The sequence below is a fragment of the Lichenostomus cassidix genome, chromosome 28, assembly GCF_008360975.1.
Source record: "Lichenostomus cassidix isolate B80296 chromosome 28, HeHo_3.0, whole genome shotgun sequence".
Lineage (NCBI taxonomy): Eukaryota > Metazoa > Chordata > Aves > Passeriformes > Meliphagidae > Lichenostomus > Lichenostomus cassidix.
The window spans coordinates 5,675,108-5,697,450 of NC_139508.1; the positions used below are offsets into that span (position 1 = coordinate 5,675,108).

The following is a 22,343-nucleotide window of genomic DNA, read 5'->3' on the forward strand; positions in this document are numbered from 1 at the left end:
TGCAGTGATGATGGATGCGGCTGTTTTCTGTCCAGAGTCAGCCAAGGAGTCATCGCGTTTGTCACTAAATCAATATCCTCCTCATAGCTATCTTTGTAATCCTGGGCTAAAGCAGTGTGTTCCTGATAGTTGCAGGTGAAATCCAGCTGGAGGGTTGTTTGGTGAGGAAGGCAGAGCTAAGCTGCTGTGTACAGCTGCCAGAAGCATCAGGGCTGTACAGCCAGGGCAGCCCCGCAAGGTGCGGACACAGGAGGGATTTCTCTCTGCCCTGGACTCACTGCCACAGCTGTGTTGGTACAGGCATCCAGCCCTGGGTTCTTCCTTAAAAAACAGGGTGTTGTTATGAGGCCATTTTCTTTGGGTACCAGGATGTGGTGATCCTTGTCTCCAGCCCGATTCAGAGTGGTTGGAATTGCGTAGCCATTGACACTGTCAGCAGTGAATGTTCCTGATGGGTGCTTTTTTTTCAGCTGTCTTTGGCTGCTTTGATGGTGCGATGGACAATGGAATAGAAGTCCTGGTTGTTTGTTATCTGCCCATTTACAGGGTTCTTGTGTCTCTGGTTGTTTTATATCTGCCAGTTTTGGGGGGTTAATGCCTCAGCAGAGCTGCTGGAGGACTCGTGTTCACTGTGAGCAGTGGGACTCACCAGGTTGTTTCTCTTTTATGCTGCTCGGCGGTGACTCTGCTGAGACTTACCTTGGCTCCTACTCACTGAGCTCCTGCCTTTGCTGGATCCTGAGGAGAAAGGGTAGAGGCAGGTTTTATTATTGCAGGTTTAAAAGGTTAAATAATTCAGGTCTGTAGGTGAACCCAGAGCCTGAGGATGTTCCCCATGTGTTTGGTTTGCACCTGGTTGGAAAGGTGAGGGAGTGAATGAGAACAGAATTCTGCTTTGGTAACTAGTTGTGACCAAGTGGGTAATTGCTGCTTGGGAAGGATATATATGAATGTATTATTTCCTGCTTCAGGCTTCTTGTTAGGGAATGCAGGTTGGTGCTCAGGTTGGAGGGATGCATGGTTGTGAAGAGCAGCTGATAACTCTGAATAATAACTGGGTGGATGGAGTATCGTTGTGGGAAGAATCCCTGATACACAGGCAGTAGAAAACAACAATTAAAAGGTCAGGATTGGCATTTTGTTGGGAGTAGGAGAAGAATCATGAGAAATTTAGCCTGGCTTGAGCTGTGACACCACCAGCAGATGTCTGCCAGGCTGTAAGTGCAAAGAGCATGTGCTTTGTCTGTCTCTAGTGATTGCAGCCTGTCAAAGTAAGTAACTGCTTGGGGTAGAGAGAGGAAGACAGAGAAATGGAGTCAGATGTCTAGAGATAACACAGTGTTCTAAAGCTGGAGTAATGATGCTGCTCTTCTCAATGTTTTAGCACCGGGATCTGGTTTAAAATCCAGCTTTGCAGATGGTTGAAGATTCCAGGAATATTGAAAGGGAAAGAAAGAGGAGAATGGCCAAATACCCATTTTGTTGTGTTTCAAGGAAGGACAGTAAGTAGAAGATCTCTGAGGTGAAAGGCCAGGTAAGTGAAGCAGGAAGTTTTGGGTTGGGTGTAATGTTTCCATGTTACTGTTCTTTACTGTCTGTGTTGGGCTGTGGTTTGGGTAAGTCCATGGCTCAGAATGAAAGCTAAAATCTGGCCTTTCAGAGTTTGAAGGCTCAGGATTCTAAAAATGGGTCTCTTGCTCGGACATGTAATTTAGGGTGGGATTCATACTACTGACTCAAGCTATTAAAATCTTAGCGCCCAGTCCAAACCCATCAGTAAGAGCCTTCTGCAGACATCTGCTTCTGAAACCTGAGAGGTACTGCTCAGAAAGGCGCCTGGCTCTTGCTGTTGGCTACAGGGCACTTCATCTGTGTAGTTTAAATGAGACATGAAGCTTCTAGAAAACAAAGGTAAGTGCACATTGCACAGGTGGGCGCCAGGACCTCTGCACTTGCACAAGTCTGGCTACTCCTGACATGGATTTTGGAGCATCTTACACAAGGATGCTACAGGTTCCTCCCCACACTAAAACCTGGGAAGTTTGTATCTGGAGGGTGTCCAGCACGGTGAGGTGAACCACGCTGCAGAATTGCCCAGGCTGGTGGAGGTCTGAGGTAATGAGTCCATGGAGCACCTCTGCACCCTGTGCTATGTATGGCTGAGGGCTCTTGGGCTCTGCAGGGCAGTGTGGGGGTCTAAACACCAGCCCTGAGGGCCCAGCAAAGCTGCAGGGGGAACTTTAGGGAGCCTACAAGAGATCCAGAGAGAGACTTTGAGTAAGGGCCTGGAGGGACAGCACAAGGGGGAATGGCTTCACACTGGCAAGAGGGCAGGGTTAGATGGGATATTGGGAAGAAATTCTTCCCTGTGAGGGTGGTGAGGCCCTGGCACAGGGTGCCCAGAGCAGTTGTGGCTGCCCCTGGATCCCTGGCAGTGTCCAATGCCAGGTTGGACAGGGCTTGGAACAGCCTGAGGTAGTGGAAGGTGTCCCTGCCCAGGCAGGGGGTTGGGATGAGATTCTCTGCATTTGAACACTGCATGAAAATTTATGAACTGGATCTGAACTGCAACTGTTGAACAGTTTGCAGATGGTCCCATGAACACAGGCACTGATGTGTCTCACTGTGCTTTCGTAGTGCTGTGTCCTGAGTGGGATCTGCCCTGATAGTAGGCTGTGGTGTGTTACTGCTGGGTGATGGCCTGAGCTGCACCTGCCTGCAGGAAGGACTGAAATAATTCATTCAGATTTTCCAGAAAGTTTTATTTATCACATCAGACAAAATGAGGAATTCTTCAAGGAAGCAAATACATACAGTGAATTGGAAAGGAAGAGGGAGAGGCAGAAAACATGTCCGTAGGGAGGCATTCGCTCCTTAAAGGAGCATTTGTAGGACGTTACATGCTATGATTGTAAATAAAGTTACTGGAGCAATATGTCATTTAGAGCTGCTTTAGAAATCTGGTTTTTCAGAGAAACCTGGTGTTTTGATAGATTTAAATAATTACCTTCAAAACTTGTGGAATAGAGTTTTCAAGATGATTCTAGAAAACTTGCACGGACTTATTTTGAAGCAGGTAGTATTTAAAATTAGAGCTTTGGGATGGTTTTCACATCTGTTGTGTGGATTGAATTTCGCCAGATGCTACAGCATTGTGTTATTTTGTTCAGGTTTTGGGGTTTTTTTCAGTTTTAGTAAAACACAAGCTGAGACACATTGTGACCCAAAAGAAGGATGGCAGCAGTGCTCTGGTGACTGTGCCCTTCCAAGTCCCTTTATACATCCTAAAAAAGTGTGAAAATAATATAAAAGCAAAAGTCCCTCATCAAAACTCATAACTTACAAATTCAGATACGTAAAAATAACTTGTGCTCTGGAAGGCAACTGATGCACAGAAAGGAGCCAGTTTGTAGCATTGAGGTGACTTATCCATGGGCTGTAGGAACAAGCCAGTGTCTTTTGAGTAAAGTTTACACTCGAGTCATTCAGTTCATTGAAAATTCATTTAAGCTTAGTGTTTATGGTCAATCACATCCTCAAATTCTCAAATACCATTGGGGAAATGTTATTCCCCAGTCAAGGCTCATGTGGCCAGTTGGTGGATTTTCTGCCCATGTCTGGGAGATGCTCCAAGGCCAAGGGCTGCTTCAACTTTTCCTTTTATTTAATAACCATAGACCCCATAAATACCTTCCACATGCATTTTAGTCCACCAAAGTAGCTTTCCTTGAATTTCTTTTTCATTGAAATAACACTTCTATAACAGCCAGATTCCTTCACTCAGTTGCTCTCCGACTTCATTACAATATACACAGCAACCATAACCTAGGGAGCGCCTGTATTACCGTAGCAGCTGAGATTTTTTTGTTGTTGTTTGGAAGGAAAATAAGGATTTCCAAGGAAGTGATACAGGTTTGGAGCTTGTGTACTTTATGTACACTGGATTTCTGTGCTGTTGGGTGTGTTCCTTGTGCTGCCTGTACTTCTCCAATTGCATGGAAGTAAGACAGATTTTCAAAGAGAACAGAGAGAGTCACCTCCTTTTCTTACAGGTACGCAGGAAAATTTAAAATACTTTGAAGGTGTTGTGTATCGCTCAGTAGAATTTCGTTACAGAATCACAGAATATCTTGACTTCGAAGGGCCCCAGAAGGATCATCAGTCCAACCCCTGGCCCTGCACAGACACCCCAACAATCCCACCGTGTGCATTCCTGAGAGTGCTCTGCAAACACTCCTGGAGCTCTGGCAGCCTTGGGGCAGGGACCATTCCCTGGGAAGCCTGTTCAGTTCCAAACTTCCCTCTTTTTTTACCTTTTTTGAGGCTGAATAGACAGGTTTCAGTTTGCCAAGCTGGACGCCTCAATTTTCCTGTTGTGGGACATGTGGAACTTCACCTCCCTTCTGTCCTGGTCTCCTGGACGTGCAGTTGGAACAGAATAAAACTCATCCAGGTGATGCCCAGTGACTTTGTCCAGACTGCCACTTCTCTTCTTCTAGAAATCTCTTGTCCATCACCACCAGTGAGCTTGTGTTGCTCTTTGCAAAAGCCCTGCTGACATTCTGGGGTTCCATGGATGCCGCTGGCTCTCAGGACTGGCACAGGGAGGCTGCTGGTCCCCACTGAGCAGCAGATAGACAGTGCTGTCAATGTTTCCCCAGCAGCAGGTTATTGAAAACGCAGATGGGGTTGGGATGGTGCCATCCCAAGGCCAAAGGCTGGGATATGAGCCCCTCACCAGCTGCTGAGCAGGACCATCCAGTAAATCTGCTTCATTTACTTCTCCGCAATATCGGCCATGTTAAAGGTGTTCAGATGCCTCTCCTGTGCCTGTGTGCAGTGCTGAAGATGGATAGTCCTTGCTGCCCTTGGCTTTTCCCCATCAATAATGATGCCTTCCCTCTGTACCAGACCACAATCAGACTTTTAGAAGCACTCGAATTATTTTTTCACCTTGTTTTATCCTGTTAGAGGGGCACAGTGATGACAGCTCAGTTTGAGGCTGCTGGGGACTTAAAGGTCTCCCTTGCTGTATTTGTACAAGGTACAAGGCTGTGTGGACTCTGGCATGACACTTTAACCTTACCAGCACCAACATACTTAATTCTGACCTCCAAAATCAAAACTTCTCTGCTAATGTGAATCTCACCAGATACTAAGAGATGTTACCAACACTTTCAAGGCCAGGTTGGACAGGGCTTGGAGGTTGCTCCAAGTGGTCTAGTGGAAGGTGTCCTTGCCCATGGCAGGAAATGGAAGAAGATGAGCTTTAATTTCCTTTCCAATTCTAACCATTCTGTGATTGATAAGCCACAGGACTTGCAGCTCTTGGGGCAAGTTGCATAGAGTGGGTTTGACTTCACCAGCTCTAGATTTATTACTGAAATATTCAGTTTTTTCAGTAATAATTTGTTCTTTGTTGCAGTGAGCTCGAGGATGTGCTGTTGTTTCAGTAGGACCACAGCTTCTGGGGCAGGGGATAAGGTGTCTGGTCTTCAGCTGCCAGAGCCCAGTAATGGGAGTGGTTGCCCAGAGGCTCATCCTGTAGCCCTAGCACTCACTCAAGGACCTCTGCCATGGACATTCAGTCCTGCCTTTTGTTGCAGTGTTAATTGTGTGCTGTAACGTCCAGAGCTTATTAATGAGAGGAGAATGGATGTGAAAGTGGGACTCTTCTTGGCTGCCTGTGCTGGTCGTCTTTGACTCACCTGGGGCAGCCATTGAGAAATGTGGGCACTCCCATGCACCAGTGATTGCACCAGAAAGGTCTCATAAATCTTGCCTGCTTTAACTATTACCTTGGAGCAAGTGCATTGGAAGTGTCTGTCCAGCTGTGTTTGGGGGGTGTGGGTAATTGTTGTAGACTGATGAGATACTTGGATCTTTGTCTCAGAGGTGGCGCTGCCTGGAGCCTCCCCAGTGTTCACCAGCATCTCCCAAGGGTTTTTGGGTGCCTGAGCTTGCTCCTGGCATAAAGGAACAGCCACAAAACCCTTCAGAACCAGCGATGCTGAACCAGTGTGTGATGTATCAAGGTGATCGATCAGGGAAGGAGGGAGGGATGGCTGGGGAAGCTGCAGAGATTGATTTGAGATGTTTTGGGTGTGCAAATGATGTGACTGCTCCTGTTGAAGAGCAGTTGGGCTCTAATGTTTATAAAGGTATTAACCTCACAAAGGAGAAAGGGTGAGAAAGGCCAGAGTTAACAGCAATGCCTCAAGCTTACGTTGCCTGGGATTCTGATTCTATGAAAGCTTTTGTAAGTTAATAGAAGACAACTAGTTTTTGTGCAAAAGCTGATTTATGATATTTAATAGTTTCTGCTTTTCATTTGGCAAAACTGGAATGAATATTTCTTCTAAATGAGAATTTTTTTTACAACCTCTGACTCCATTGTGAAAGAATTTCGCACAGAAAATGTTATGTTTATGTGCAATTGGAGAACAGTTCAGTGATGTGGGGGTCTGAACTGTGTTATAAGTCCTAATGCTGTGGCTGGAAAGACCAAGAGGGAGAAAAGGGATGAGATGACATTTTGAGAGACAGATTAATTCAGTGATATGAATCATTGGTATAAAAGGCTTTTGTGTAGAAGGCTGCCCTGGGAAGCCCAGATTTTAAGGCTGTAATTGGAATTTGAGCTTGGGGACAGATCTGTAGCTGGGAAAATCAACACGGTTGCAATTGGGCCTGGTTAATTAGTTCTCTGTAATAAAACAGCTGTAGAAACAGGTGTACAGCTGGTCCTTCCATCCCTGCAGCCAGTGGATCCCACTGTCCCTGCAAGAGTGGAACAGTTCAGCTGTCCTGTCTGTAACCTGACAGCTGGGAAATCCAGTTATGTCCAACTTGGATGTTGAGCTCTAGACAAAAATTCACCTAAAAATAATCTCTATAATAAGGAAAACAAAAGCTCCTGGAGCACAGCCTGGCCTGCAGAAAACACCTGCTGGCCAGAGGGATCAGAGTTATGTCCCATCCCTACTGCATTCTCACCAAATCCAGTCTGCTAACACCTGCTCACCTCCCTAACTTTCAAAAACAGCTAAGCATGGAAAAATGGGAGTTACAAATCCTTCAAACCCAGCCATTTAAGACAGGGCAGCAAGCTCCAAGCTGTGTCCTCAGGCGCAAAGAGCTGGCTCCCTGCCCCAGCGGCAGAGCCATGCACTTGGTTGCCTGCTGAGAGTGCCACAGTCTTCAAAGGATAAGAGAGGATTTTTTTCCCACTTTTTGTGCCAAGTAAGGCCTTTATCTTGCAGAGCATCCATATGCAACACTCACAATGTCAGTGTTTAGCACCAAGATGTCATTCCCGGGAGCAGGAATGCCATTAGCTACACCTGGCAGATGTTATAGTGAACTCCTGTCTGATCCAGCAAGGTTTCTTCAATCATTTCAATCACATTGTCTTTGGGATGCAGGTGTGAGGGCTCAGTGGAAGGAAACTTGTTTGTGTTGCTCACTGGGTCCTGCTGCAAAAAGAAAGAGCAGTTTTAATTTCTGGAGTGAGCAGGTGCCTTGTGCCTGTCCTGCCATGTTCTGCAACCCCCTGCCCTCCCACCATGCTGTACGTACCGGGGGGGGCTTTGGGGCAAAGTCCTTCTCACAGACGTGTGCTATGATGCCAGCGGCCAGGGCATCACCAAGGACGTTGGTCATCGTTCGTAGTCGGTCCCTGTGGAGAGACAGCACCACGATGCAGGGGGTGACCACAGCCAATGTGCCTGGGGTGTTGATGGTTTTGGAACATGTCAGCCCCCATCCTGATTGTCCCTCCCACTGGTGTTGCCAAGTGCTGCGTTGGTTTTGCAGATACAGGGAGAAAACAGTCCCTGTGTGAGTCCCGTGCTGGGGCAGCATCTGTCTCAGCCTGCCTGTGTGAGCAGTGCAGGGATCTGCCTGTGCCACCTCCCAAACTGGGACAGGCGTTGTTGTGCTAAGTGCCTCAGCAAATCATAAAATTCCTTGAGATGCCTCTTGAGGAGAAATCCTGTAGATCCAGCCACAGCTCCTCTCTTGTCTACTCAGACACCTCTCACAGCAGGAGAAAGTGCTGGGTACCGTGTGATGCTGAAAGGTTGAACTGGTGGTGTATTAACTTTCCTTTATGTGAGGAAAAGAGAAAAGGAGCCATAATACTTGGCCCTATTCCCTCTTCTCACAGAGGGGCTGTGAAGTACAAACCAGCTGCACACGTGCCGGTTCTGTAACTCCACATCTGCTCTCTCTGGTTTCTCACCTGATGACTCACTTTGTTTTTGTCTTAGTACTTTAGAATGGCACATTTCCCAAGCTGTGTGTTTTCTTTGTCTGTGACAAGTGTAATCCAGCACCAGTTTCTGTCTTGAGAGCAATCTAGTTTCATCCATTGAGATGAAGATACATCACCATGAACTGGCACTTGGCACGGCCTGTAGCAGTGGCCTGGAGAGCACTTACAGAGCCCAGTCGACAGCGATGATGAGGGTGATGTCCTCAGTGGGCAGCCCCACAGACGTGAGCACGATGACCATGGTGACGAGCCCGGACTGCGGGATCCCAGCGGCCCCAATGCTGGCTGCTGAGGCTGTGATGCTGCAAAGAGAAGGCAGCTGTGCAATTCAAACCAGCGTGTTTGCGTGGCAAAGTAAGTTATTCCTGTGTAGAAGGATTGGATTGGATCTGGCTTCCTCCACTATCCAAGTGCTATCACAAATTCTACTGTGCACAGCAGGGGCTGGGAGTGGGTGCCCTGGCTATGTGCTCCCCTCTGCCTTCAGGGTAGGGACTCCCTCCTTAAAATTGCTAAGTATTTGCAATTGTACTTAATTATTATTTAGTTACATGATTTATTTCCCTGCTTACAAAATGAGGATATTCCATTCCTGAAGAGGAGTAAATGACACCTGCACAAATCCTTCTATGCTCATTGGCTCTGCAGCGCTGACCTGCTCCAGCCACACTCTGTGCAGCCAGGCTTTTCCCTACAGGCAAAATCCTTGACTTGCAGCAGATTCTGGGGTGCAGAGGCAGCCCAGCTTTCCCTGGCACAGGAACTGGGACATGCTGCACCCTTCCCTGGTCCTCAGCTTCCCAGAAAAGGTCACTCTGTGCATTAACAAGATCTCTGCAAATGGGAAAAATGCAAGAGGTTGTCCTAATGTCTGTAAAGAGGAATAGAGAGATACAATCTGGCTGCTGCAAAGAAACTTTTACCTTATAGTTATAATTTGTCCCAAATCCAGTTCATACTCATTGACCTGGGCAATGAAGATGGCAGCAACTGCCTCATAGAGCGCAGTGCCATCCATATTGATGGTGGCCCCGACGGGGAGCACGAACCGTGCCACGCGTCTGTCGATGCCGTTGTTCTCCAGGAGACACTTGAGGGTGATGGGCAGGGTGGCTGAGCTGCAGGACAAGAAACGAGCAGTAATTGTCTCTGTCATTTGTGTTGAGCTTTATAGGTTGGAGTTACTGTGATGGGACACAAATACCAGCCCTCCTGAGGGTTGATGCTGCAGTGTTACACAAATTGCTGTAGCAGTGAAAGTCTCTTCAGCTCTCACCACCTGGGGAATAGACATCATAAGCCAAGTGAGCTGCAGGCTGAGAGAGAAAATGTCAGAATATCATTTCGGTGGCTGAAGGCACCCCTTTAACCAGCTGTGTGCCATGACTGCAGCTTTGTTGAACATCCCTGGTGCCCACATTAATCCTGCAGCACCTCCTGGAGCGTGGGACAGAGTATGCCAGCACTGGCTGTGCCGGGGTCCAGCCAGACCCCCATGGTCCTCACCTCTCTCCTCCGTGAGGGGCACCTGCCTCAGATCCTGTCCCCCCTGACCTACCTCTCTTGTTTCTGTTTAGCACAAAAACGACAACTGTCCCACGGGAACTGGGATGAGGAATGGAGGAAGAACAACAGGTGGAAGAAGGGAAACCACAGAAAAGAAGTTGATGGGATTATGACAGATTCTGGGAGGTGGGGACTGCATTTGGGAAAGGCGATGGATGCAGCACAGCGGCTCCAGCCCTGGGCACAGACCACAGGCCTGGGATAAGGAGCAGGGTGTTCCCTCTGTGGCAGCTCTCCCTCCATTGACTGGCTACAGAGCAGAGGAGAAGCCTGATGGAGACAGAGCTGGAAACCCAGGTTCAGGAGCAGACCAGGTCACTAAGAGTTGCTGAAGCAACGGTTGCAGCAGTGGGCACTGGGGAAGGGAGGCACAGTCTAGGTGGTTTTATTGGTATTATGTGGAGAAGCAACAGCTGGCCAGAAAAACCCTTTGCCTGATCAAATGTTCTCCAGGAAAATCTTCTGAATTTGTGCGTCTTCTGGAAAGGACAGTAGTTTATAGTGTGAAGTTTTTTTCATTGTTATAAGAAATGTATTTCAATGAAAACAGGGTAAATAAATATAATCTAAAATGATAAAGTCTTCTCAAAGTAGGCAAGATTTTTCTGTGGATGAACTTGAGATATAGTGTAGTTGATTTTAGATTGTCAGTAAAGTGTTCAGAAGAGCTTATGATGTTTTCAATTAAACTCCAGGATCATAACCCCATGCAGTTTATAAAGCACCTACAACAGCCCTAGTTTGAATTCATGGAAAGAAGACTGCAGCAATGGAAAGAAGTGTGCACACACATACACAAACATTGCTGGTTTTCTCTGGGAAATCTCTTGGAGAGGGTGAGTAGAAGAGCACCAGGAGCTGCCCAGATCTGCAGACCAGGGCAGGTCCAAGCATCTGCTTCCTCCTAAAACCAGGAGCGTTCTCACTTCAAATGGTGCTGGAGCATAATTTTGCTTTGAGCTACACCTTACACCTGTCCTCCCAAAGCTCACCTGGCCGGACACAGCCATGTCTCTCTTGCTAAACCAGATGCCTGCTCTGTGGTATCCACAGGTTCCAGGCACGTTTTCCTACCTGGAGGATGTAGCTAAGGCGATGAGCAAGGCTTGCAGTATCCCCTGAATGAAAGCAAAGGGATTTTTCTTGGTGATGAGCACAAAAAGCAGAGGTAAGAGGATGATTCCATGGACGGCAAGCCCTGACACTACTGTAATGACATACAGTCCCAGCTTCTGTCCTATAACCGACGGATCTTCCATCTCCAGGATCTTTCCAGCTATGAGAAATACAATGCCAAAGGGAAAGTACCTGCAAACAATAAGCATAAAAAATTATGAGGATGCAGCAATCACTGAAGCACTGCATGACAGACATTGCAGTGTTTGGTACTGTGAGGTACAGTTGAACAAGAACAAATTCAGTGCTCTTTACAGATACTTGCAGATGTGTGACCAGCATTGCCCTTAGCAGGAAAGAAAACAACTGAATCAATCAAAACCAGATTTACCAAACGGCCATCGAGACAATTTTCATAACTGCTTCATTCAGACACTGGCACACATTAACCAGCGGGGCTCCTCGCTCACCCATTCTTCCCAGGAGAAGTCCTGCAATCAAGCACAGCAGGTTACATTACTCGGGAGCACCACGGGATCAGCACCTGTCAGGCTGAGTCTCTTGAAGCTCTGGGGGCCACAGAATGGGGCTCACTGGGCAAAATCTGACTTGGCACAGGTCACCATATGCTCTTACAAGTCACGGCCATTCTCTGTTCCAGGCAAACGCAAAGATCTGGCCTTTGTCTACAAAACCCCACCAGACCCAAATCCAGGATTTGGACTCTTCCTTGCACAGAAAACAAGTAAAACTTCACTGCTGCTCAATGCTGGAACAGTAATTTCCTGGGATGTATAAACAGTGGATTAGCTGGATTAGGAGGATATCTGGATTGCTGTTTGGTAATACAAGAATAATGAAATCTGGAAATAAAAATGTAATTTTTTAAAGTATAAAGTATGGTAGGGCTCTCTGTAGCTGAAGATGTGATGCTGTGATGCATTTCTGCCCTGCTCTGGAGTGAAAGGGGCTCTTGGCTGCCACGCAGTGACTGAGCAGTGTTCAGGCCCTGGTCCCACACCCAGTTCCCTCGAGGACTGGACTGATCAGTGTTGGTGGCTCACAGGCAGTGCCATGGTGGTGACAACACAAGTGGCTGTACTGATATGTCAGGAAGGATCTGACTGAGTTGTTTAGATACAGGCATTAAGCCTTCTCTCCTGACTTTTCTTGTGATATTGTTGCATTAACTTAATCCAGCCTAATTTTCTGTTGAAGGAATACTAGAGCAGAAATACAGGAATGGTTAGAGGGGTTATGGTGCTGTCCTGTCTACCAGTGCCAAACCCCATTCACTGGCCGGGAGGTTTTCCAGGAACCCAACAAGCAAAAGGAAAAGGAGCCTTTGAGCATTTGCCCATCTTATTGCCAGCTCAGTGCAAGTCCTTTCTGTGTTGGCTAAAATAAATTTTGAACCACTGTGCAGGTGTCTGCTTTATCTTGGAAAAGAAGAATATAGACAGGATCCTGTCCTGCTAATCCTTCGGTCTTCAGGGTTTGAGGACTCCAAGAGGCCCTTGGTGGGTGGTTGGATCTCTTGCCTTGCTCAGAAGAGAGATGAGGTGGGGTCACTTTTGCCAGAACTTTCAGAAATGAGACAAGGCTTGGCATGTTTAAATCTCAGCCTGTGGGTATTCATCCAGTATTTGGTGGCCACAAGAGTTTCTTTGGAAGAAAGTAATTTCTTTTTAGGTCCTACAGAGCTGATTCGGGAGATGTGGCCCAAGCAAATGGACAGATTCCTGCAAGGATCTTGAAAACTCTGCACTCTTCTGCATTTGAACAGAGAGGACCGAGATGCTCAGTGACAGTGAAGGAATTGTCAGAGCTGGGGTAGCTGTGTGGGGTCACCTCCCACAGCAAATTCACTCTGGGTACCCAGTGGGTGCTACATGGACATCTTGGTCTCAGCCCCACAACCTGCCTAATTTTGGTGTTGAACATAGATACACTTTGCTGAGAGCTCAACCAGCTTCCACCTGGCCCTCCCACCTTGCTGCACAGAGGAGGTGATCCTTGTTCCCAAGGCATGGGGCTGTGGTGCCTTGATTGTCCCTGTTTTCTGCCAGGCACACTCTATTAATTCAGCCTCTCCTCACAGGGAAAGCGTCCTGTGGGTGTACAAATGTCATTTATCAAGCTGCCTGTGCCTGGCGCAGGTGATGCTCTGCCAGTCTGTGGCTTTCTGGAGCTCCAATCCATCCTGGGCAAAACATGGGGAGTGCAGGTGGTGTGGCTGGGGCTGATTCAGGTGATCTCCCGCTGCCTCCTAACTCAGGCTGATCCCACTCCCACGGAGGGGTGGTGAAGTGTAATCTTAGAAGAGAAAAGCAGCTTCTTGCAGGTTTGGCGGGGCTGGAGGGGGGCACATGTCCTGTGGGCAGGAGCTCAGCACCTTCCCTGGGTATCCAAGATCTGCAGAGGTTGCCAGGACAGGAGATGGTCAGAGACGTCTTCTGGCTGTAAGGATCTATTGGTGGGTCTGGCTCTGCCCAGTCTTGCTATGGCCAACTCCTCTGAGGTCTCACATTTAGAACTGGCCATTCTCAGTGTCTCTGACCACAGTCCAGTACACTCCAGTGTTGTGCTGGCTGTGCTGCCTCCATTTGATCCCTCAAATCCTCTAATTGGCTTTTTGGTTCCTTATACACAAAGTTCAAGCTCCTTGCCCTCACCTCTTAATCTACACATAATCCTGCCACTGTGCTCATCTCATTGCCTCCTACTCTTTTTCCTTCCTGATCCCTCCCTCCTCCCTTTCTCCCTCAGCTTTGCAGCCCATGTCCTCTTACGCTTTGAGCTAGCTCCAAGTTCCTCCTTTCCATGACTTTCTCCCTTTTAAACCTCTTGCATGTGTCTCTCAATGACCTCTGCTATTTCTTTCACCCAAAATTGCTGCCCAATGCCTTGTCCCCGCTGGATTGCCAGCTGTTCAATGCAGGATGGTTCCCTACCTCCTGCAGAAAGTCCTGTTGGGAATTCCCATATAATTGTAACAGCACCAAGTCTGACCCCACTGTCACATCCTGCCTGCTCAGGGGCTGAACACTCGGCATGAAGGGTTTGGGTCATTGTGGTGAGCTGTGTTCCAGGCAGCCTCTGCAAAATTACACCTTAATTAAAAGGACTCCCCATCTTATGTAATGGTTTGACAACCCTTAGTACCCACATGTGGGTTGTGAAGGCTCATTTGGGAAATACGAGGTAAAAACAGCTTTCCCAGTGCCTACAGCTTTAGTGAACTCCACCACAGGTGGTGCTGACAGGGGCATTGGTACGAGCTCTGTGCTGGGCCCAGTTCCCAGGGACTGGGGCAATTGAAGTGAAAAGAACCTCATCCCACATCTTTAGCTCAGGTAAAGTGTGGTGGCCACAGCAGTGGCCACCCTGGGCTACCCCTGGGCCCGTGGAGGAACAGGTACCTATGGTTGCTGAGAATATGACAATCCCCAGCACATTCATCTCATTGCTGGTTCCAGCCAGGGTCCTGTAGGTCATCTCAGGTGATGGTGTCAGCTCAAGGAACACAGGCCGATGGATTTCAGGGTTTTCATCATCAGGTGCAAAGTAAATAAAATTGACAGGTTTTCCTGGGATCTTTGGAAAACCAGGAGACTTCACCACCGGGACAAGAACAGTTCGATACTGGAACAGAAGCAAAAGAGGGAGGTTAATGTGCTGCTGCCACGAGCTCCATCCCGTTCTGAGCACGGAGGCAAAGCCAGCACCTAGGCTGGGTGCTCCTGGAGGTTTAAAGGTTTGGTTTCCAGGCAGTAAAATGCTGGTGGAAACAAGGAGTAAGAGTGAGGCAGGGGGAGCTGTGGCTGTTCGCTGCAGACAGTCCTCAGCCAAGGCTGCTGAGCAGACTCGTGGTGTTGGTGATTTGGGTCCCTGCGGGTTGCCAGCACAGCGCTGGGGGAACACTCTGGTCCGCATGGAGACGTCCCTCCATCCCTCCTGGGGGCTTTACCGATGCTCTCCCAATTGCATGACTTTGTTCGTTTTCCCTGTCCCTCCAGCCTACCTGGCCACTCCTTAGTCTCCCCCTTTGACCACTCCACCTTCCCTCAAGCGTCCTTTCTTTGTGTCCTTTCCCTTGCCTGCTCCCTGCCCACCCCGCTGCCACCCAGGGACTGAAAAGCTACTGCATAGGAACGGGATCTGAGGGAAGGGATGTGTGCTGCTCCTGTACAGGAGCCTCGCAGGCAGAGGGCAGGCACGGGGGTCCCTGTTAGCCTGTGCCCTCCTAGCACCCTCCTGCCTTCGGGCGCCCACCCTCGGGTGAGTGTGGGGGAGGCAGAGGGAGGGGAAGTTCAGAGAAGTTCAAGGAAGGGAAGTTCAGGGAGGCTGGGGAAGGGGGGGGGGAGGGGAAGGGGAAGGGAAAGGGGAAGGGGAAGGGGAAGGGGAAGGGGAAGGGGAAGCGGGGGGAAGGGGAAGGGGAAGGGGAAGGGGAAGGAATGGGCTCCTGTCTAGGGTGTGGGTGGATAGAGAGGCAGCCCCGTGTGGATCTGAGCACCATCCTGGCTGCATGCAGAGGGGTCAGGTGAACTCACCTGCTGGAACGAAGCTTCAACCAGGTTAGAAGGAAACATGTTTCTGTAAGAAACAAATGTCATAGGGTTAAAGTGTGTTGTGAGAGCCTGGGGAGCATCCTGGGAAGCACTTCTGGTGAGCACAATGTCTAGAGGAGGACATGAAAGCCAACAACAGCTTGATGTCCTCTGTGCAAGCTGAGAGCAAAGGAAGGCTGGAGGGTGAACTCAGAGCAGGACTGAGAACCATGTGTAGATGGGATTGGTGGAAAGCCGAAGCCTGGGATGGACATCTGCCCTCTGCAGACTTCTGCTCAGAACCTGATCCAGTCAATCCAGTACCTCCATAAATGGATATTCTCCCCAGCCCCTGGGTCTGTGCTGCAACCCCTCCCCATGATAACACCATCTGCTGCCTTAACCCAGCCCTGGGCCAGCTCTGGACTTGGCATGTCCCAGCTGGGGCTGCAAAGGAGAATCTGAGCCTTGCAGGGAACATAACTCTTGTCTGTTCTCTGCTGCAGTGCCCCTCTTTGCTGGTGGCTTTGGGAGAGCAGTGGCAGTGACAGACTGGCCAGAGGGACATGGATGGTGGGGGGAAATGAACCCCATGTTGCTGGGCTTGGAAGTACCAGCACCTGGCCAGTGGGCTCCTGTTTTCCTTGACATGTCAGCGTCTCCTGGGAACTCAGAACCTTCTGGGAGGATCTTGTTACCACAATGTAGGCTCCTGCTGAAATCCTGTGACACACCTGATTAAATCGAGTAATGCGTCGGCGGAGCTGAGCACCACTTTTCCCACAGAGTAGTTGTCCTTCTGGGCAGCTGCACCAGGATGAATGCTGACCACGAGGATGATCCCCACGGTCACTGCCATGAAGGTTGTCCAGAGGTAGTAGGTGATGGTGATCACACCCATCTTACCACAGGCTTTGGAGTCCATGGTGGCCAGCCCGGACATGAGGCTGCAGCACAGAACAAAGTGGTCACTGTCTGCTCCCCAAACAGCACAGGATGCATCTGATGGGCAAAACCTCCAAGGTGGGAAGGGTTTCTGTAGATGTTTTTTAAACCAAAGCCTAAGGCATCACTGAGCAAGAGCACATTCCTGTGCCTGCACCCACAGGGTCTCACACCCAGGATGGGCTTGTGGCAACCCAAGCTGTGCTGTGAAGGGCAGGAGACACCTCCAAACCCCTTTTCATGGTCTGGCTGTGTTTTGTGTTTTCTATGAAGGTTAAGAAGTTTATATTCTTAGTGTATTTTGATGTTAAATATCTGATGTTGCTCCTTTTTTGTGAGATGCTGTTCTCTTATATCTTCATTGACTCGTTCCACTGCTGTGTGTCACTGTGAGCAGCAAAAGAATGTACCAGCAAGGTTCATAAAATCCTGGTGGGGATGAACCCCACGCCCCCCAGGAGAGAGCTGCAGGTTCAGATTTCATGCACACGTAAGCTTTCCTAAGAAGTAACCCATAAGCTACTTCTCAGCAAAACTGCACTAAAAATAGAGAGGGCATTACAGGCTGCCCCAGCAGGGAGAGCGGTGCAGGTGGTGGGGACAAGCCGGGGGCAGGACTGGAAGGACCTGAGTGGGTTTGCTGAGGTCACTCACTTGGGAGGAGTTGCTGACACCGTCAAGGACAGAGAGGCCCCACAAGAGACCCTGACAAATATGAGGATTAGGAAATCCCCAGCCGTGTGATGAAGTTCCAACAAGGGCAAGTGCTGGACCCTGCCAGGGATGGGGCAGCCCTGGATGCCGGGACAGACCGGGGAATGAGAGGTTGGAGAGCAGCACTGCCTGAAGGGACCCGGGGGTCCTGCTTGGTGGCAAGTTGGATCTGAGTTCCCGGTGTGTCCTGGCAGCCCAAAGGGCCACTGTGTCCTGGGGGGCACCAGGCCCAGCATGGCTGGCTGGACCAGGGAGGGATTGTTCTGCTCTGTGCTGGAGCAGCCTCACCTCAAATGCTGGGGGCACTTTGAGCACCACAAGATCAGAAGGATCTAAAGAGTCAGAGAGTGTCCAAAGGAGGGACACGGAGCTGGAGAAGGGTGTGAGGAGCAGCTGAGGGCACTTGGCTTGTTCAGCTGGAGCAGAGGAGACTGAGGGGAGACTCCTCGGGGGCTGCAGCTCCTCCCAAGGGGAGCCGGAGGGGCAGGGGCTGAGCTGTGCTCTGGGACAGGGACAGGAGCCCAGGGAATGGCTGGAGCTGGGTCAGGCTTGGGATGATCTCAGGGAAAGGTTCTTCCCCCAGAGGCTGCTGGGGCACTGCCCAGGCTCCCCAGGGAATGGTCCCTGCCCCAAGGCTGCCAGAGCTCCAGGAGTGTTTGGACAGTGCTCTCAGGGATGTACAGGGTGGGATTGCTGGGGTGTCTGTGCAGGGCCAGGGGCTGGACTTGATGATCCTTATGGGTCCCTTCCAACTCAGGATATGCCAGGATTCTGTTAAATGTGAGGGTTTGGGGGCTGCAATGTGCCCCACGCACATGCAGACCCACGCTAAGCCCCTGCAGAACCCAGCCAAGCCCTGACCCTCAGGCAGGATGTGACAGAGGGGTTGCGAGGGTCAGTGCCAACCTTGGGGATACACAGGGTGACTGAGGTGGTGGCCAGCCCACAGATCCCCTTCAGCAGCCATATGTCCAGGAGGAGAGGGCCCTTGGAAACTCAATAGAGTCCAGAAAAGCAACACTGGTGTACGTGGTGCTTTCCAGCCTGGGGCTTGGGGAGCTCCAGAGCTCCATCCCCAGAGCACACCCAGTCCCCTCTGGGATGGTGCATAGAGGGAAGATACCACTATCACTCAGGAATTAAAGAAAAATCCTTGGTTCAATTCAGCATGAAAGAAAACTCCCAGGAGGCCTCTGCAGACCCTGCACTCACAGACAGGAGAGTGATCAGAGGACACTACCCACCAACTGAGCTGCTGGGAGGGCTGAGAGCAAAGGGAAACACTCAAGCACCCCGGGGAGGGGTGTGACGTACAGACATCTCTACAAGGGATGGTACTGAACAGGCCAAGTGTGGCCAGGTAGAGACCACACTGCTCCCAAAAAAAACCCAGAGGCAAATGGGACAACAAGCAAACTCTGACAAACAATAGAAAAATGATATATTCTCGAAAGAACCAGGACCTGATCATTTATGTGTGTCTAATGAGCACATACCAGCAATTGTTTACAATATGTTATAAGCTTTTCAAGATCTTGCTTAGACCCCAGTATGAGTGCTGGCTCTGTTCCTTATTTCTAGGTCTGTAATGGGCCAATAGAGTGGGGATTTGCAAACACAGACAGAGCACTGGGAGATGCTTATGGTTTCTATCTGAACTTTCTCAAATCTCTCTAAATAAGGGAATCTGCTATGAGGTTAAACAGCCCATCACAACTGCCCACAGTTGATCCTGGCATCACCAGCTGCCCAAAAGAAGTGAAACACCCCAGCTAGTGCAGGTGTCTGACCTGGGTGCAAGTGCCTACCAAATCCAGGTGAAGTTTTGTCCCAGATTACTGTTGGGAAATCATGGAGTTTGATAGACACCAAGCCAGCTGCTTGACTGCCAGCTGCTTGGAGCCAGGGTTATTCTTGCCCCATGCAGTTTTGGGATGCTCTCCTCAATGCAGGGGGCCACAGGGCGATCTTTGCAAAGTGATGGAAAGATGGTGCTTTAGAGCAGAGGATGATGTCTTTTACCTGGAGGTGATCAAGGGCAGGATCAGCATCTTTAGCATCCTCATGAGGAGCTCTCCAGGAAAGGAAAAATACTGCTTCTCCTGCACATAGAGCAGAGAGTGTGTCTGGTAAATTATTACAGTTAAGGGCTCAAACTTGGTAAATCTGCCTTTTTCCCAACCAGATCCAACTCTGAGCTTGGTTCTGAGCTGGCAGCCACTCCTTGAGGCGCTCCATGATGCTGTTTCTCTGCTGTCTCTTACTGGGAGCTGTCTCAGGGATGGGGAATACTGGGCATGTGGCAAACCTGGCTGTGAACAAGAGAGGACCATGTGGGGTTGGTCCCCTCCCAGAAACATCTTTGGTTCTGTTGCCTTCTGGGGAATGGTCCCCATGGCCCCACCACTTGCTCCTCCCAAAAGTCATTGCACTCATTATCTGCGAGCAGAGGCAGCCAAGCAAAAGTGTCCCACAGCTGCTGGCACCAACAAAAGGTGGGAATATCTCGTGGCTGCAGATGGCAAAGCTGAGCTCAGGGAGAGCCTGGGTGTCTGGCACATCCATGGGACAATCTTGGTGCTATGGCATCTCTCCACCCCCTCCACCCCTTACCTAGACATGAAGAAGGGCTGCAGAGACATCCCCCAAAGTCCGGATCCCACAGCCATGACCAAGGGGAGAGTGAGGGGTCTGTGGGACCAGCAACCTGGCCAGCATCCCTCCTTCTCTCTATCCCTATCTCTACCCATCCATCCATCCATCCATCCATTCACCTACCTTCCCTCCCTCCATCCTTGACCCCCACTATTTCACTGTGCCACTGTAGTGGTGTCAGGGAGGCATCTGAGTTACGCCCAAGCCAAGCAAGTACTTTTAGTTATTCCAAAGTAATGTTATTACTTTTTAGTTATTCCAAAGTAGCCACCACCCTGTGACTGGGCTTTGAGGGGTGCCAAGGTAACAGTTCAGTTGCTCTCCTGTGCTGTCCCTGTGCTGTCCCAGTGTGTGGCCTGCACATGGCTGATGTCCTTGGGGAGCTCAGGCAGAGTGGAGCTGCAACGGGCCCAGCTGGGTGCAAGGGGTAATGCCAGATCTGCACATCTCTGCCAGCTGTGACACTTTCCCATTGCAGGGAGGAAAGCAGGGACTGGCCACCTCTCCAGTTCTCCTCCAGATTTTGTGAAAATCTCTAGTGGAGACAGTCTCTAGTGGCTGCCAGGCTCACAGCAGAGCTGTGGCAACAGGGTAGGATGGGGCTGGAGCAGAGGATGGGTAAACTTGATGCATTGCAGGATGAGGGGCTGGAGTCCCAAGACCTCATGCCCAGTGTGGGTGGCTGCTGGGCTCTCACGGGTGTGTACACTGGGATGCAGGGAGATTACACCCAGCTTCAATTAAGTAACGAGATCATCCCTGCTGCGCTGATGCTGAAGGGTCTAATTGAAATGACAAGACTTTACTAAATCCTAGTGGGCAACACAGGGATGTTCCAGCATCAGCCGAGCTCCTGGAGCAGCATTCCCCCTCCTGGGCTCAGCAGCCTGGCTGAGGATCAGGGCTGAGCTGCAGCCCAGCTGCCGGATGTCAGTGGATCTCAGCTTGGTGCCGTTTCACAGCGCGATGCTCCTGGAACGTGCTGAGCCAACGTGCCTTTTTGGTGCATTTTCTCCAATGCATTTGTCTCCAAGGCTCACCAAAGGAAGGTGACCCCTAGAAGCCCTCCAGGCTCCCCACCAACCCTCTATTTCTTTGCTGGGTCCTCTCCAGAGCATGGAAACATGGTTTGATTGCACACAGCTGGGGAGAGTAATGGGAGGACTCCATCCCCCAGACCCCATCTCCTGGACCCTAGCCCTCAGTGCTGCTGGTGGTGTTGGGGGGAGCCTGTTACTGAGCATCTAGCAGCTGAGTAACCATTCCCCCCTCTCCCATCCCCATCCCACCTCAAGGCTCCTGAAGCCCCATGGGGTCCAAACCAGAGCTCCCCACTACCACTGGAGGGAGGCAGGATTTGTCCTGTAGTTTAGGCATTTGTTAGCACCTTCTTCTTAAAAAAAAAAAAAAAAAAAAAAAAAAAATGTGGGCAGAAACCTGCCCTGAGGTGGTTTTATTGGGCAGGAGCCTTTGCTTTTGTGGCTGTGTCCATCTGGGACCTTTACTGGCACCAGCGCTTGACCCCCTGCCCTGCTCCATTCCACTGACTCCCATCCCCATCCCAGCCAGGCTTACCAGGTCCGTCAGCTCCAGTGCCCGCAGCAGGAACCCCAGGAGACATCCGGTGACAACCGACAGCATCGAGAGAGTCAAGAGGCCATTTTTGTACCAGAAAGCCCGTACCCACTTCCAGAGGCGCAGGAGGGCCGTGGACAGTGAGTGCAGCACAGCTCTCCTGACCCACTCCCACATGGTCGTCCTCAGCCGCCCAGACAATGCCTCTGGGAGCAGCTCCCAGCCCTGCTCATGGCTACAAGCCCAGCAGCGCCGAGGGACCCCTGCTCTGTGCCGGGAGCTGAGTGTGCTGGTGTCTAATCCCCAGAACCAAAAGCTTCAGGGATATTTGGGAGCCTTTCCCATAATGGAAAGTGACGTCTTCAACTGGTTAATCTGGGCTTGGCATCTTGCCGGTGAGGTGCCGAACCCTCCCAGTTTAACCCTCTAGCCCCTGTGATGGGGGCCGATGTGCAGACTGAGAGCAGAGATTCAGCCCCTGCTCCCTTCTTGTCACTGTTACCAATCCAAAAGGATTTGGGTCCTGCCACCAGATCTGGGTTCTGCACCAATCTTGTACTCCCACTGGCTGTGAGTGCACCCCTATCCTACCTCCTTCTGTAGGCTTTTTGAGGGGAAGGTTTGCAAAGGGAAACTTTCCCAGTTAATGAGAGAATTTCCCATAGCATCTGCTGACACTAGCCCAAGGCACCAACAGATGATGCTGAATGTTCCCACACGAGTATCTGCCCCAACATATCTGACCTCCTGCCAGCTCTCTAGGGAAGCTGCCCCGAGGCCATGAGGTGCTGCTGGAGCATCTGGTACATTTTAGAGTATTTCTATGTCTAGTTTGCCTCTGGTTCAGGACAGGAGTGTCGCTGAGACCAGAGTGCATTGCAGAATGAAAGGGCAGGTGTGGCTAGCACAGGTCTTTCCCATGAGAATTTTCTCCTGTGTTTTATAAA

The 22,343-nt window shown here is 50.1% G+C and overlaps 1 protein-coding gene across 1 annotated transcript; it reads right to left on the reverse strand.

Moving 5' to 3' along the window:
• Nucleotides 1-6,282: 6,282 nt before the first annotated feature.
• On the reverse strand, nucleotides 6,283-22,288 carry LOC146426339 (excitatory amino acid transporter 5-like). Its single transcript, XM_085040273.1, has 11 exons — nucleotides 21,397-22,288; nucleotides 19,189-19,268; nucleotides 16,242-16,454; nucleotides 15,511-15,553; nucleotides 14,380-14,602; nucleotides 11,349-11,448; nucleotides 10,916-11,149; nucleotides 9,199-9,393; nucleotides 8,443-8,577; nucleotides 7,579-7,678; nucleotides 6,283-7,475 (listed from the first exon to the last, which is right to left on the reverse strand). The coding sequence occupies exons 1-11, from the start codon at nucleotides 21,571-21,573 to the stop codon at nucleotides 7,338-7,340; spliced, it is 1,638 nt and encodes a 545-aa protein (XP_084896399.1). The 5' UTR covers nucleotides 21,574-22,288; the 3' UTR covers nucleotides 6,283-7,337.
• Nucleotides 22,289-22,343: the final 55 nt, after the last annotated feature.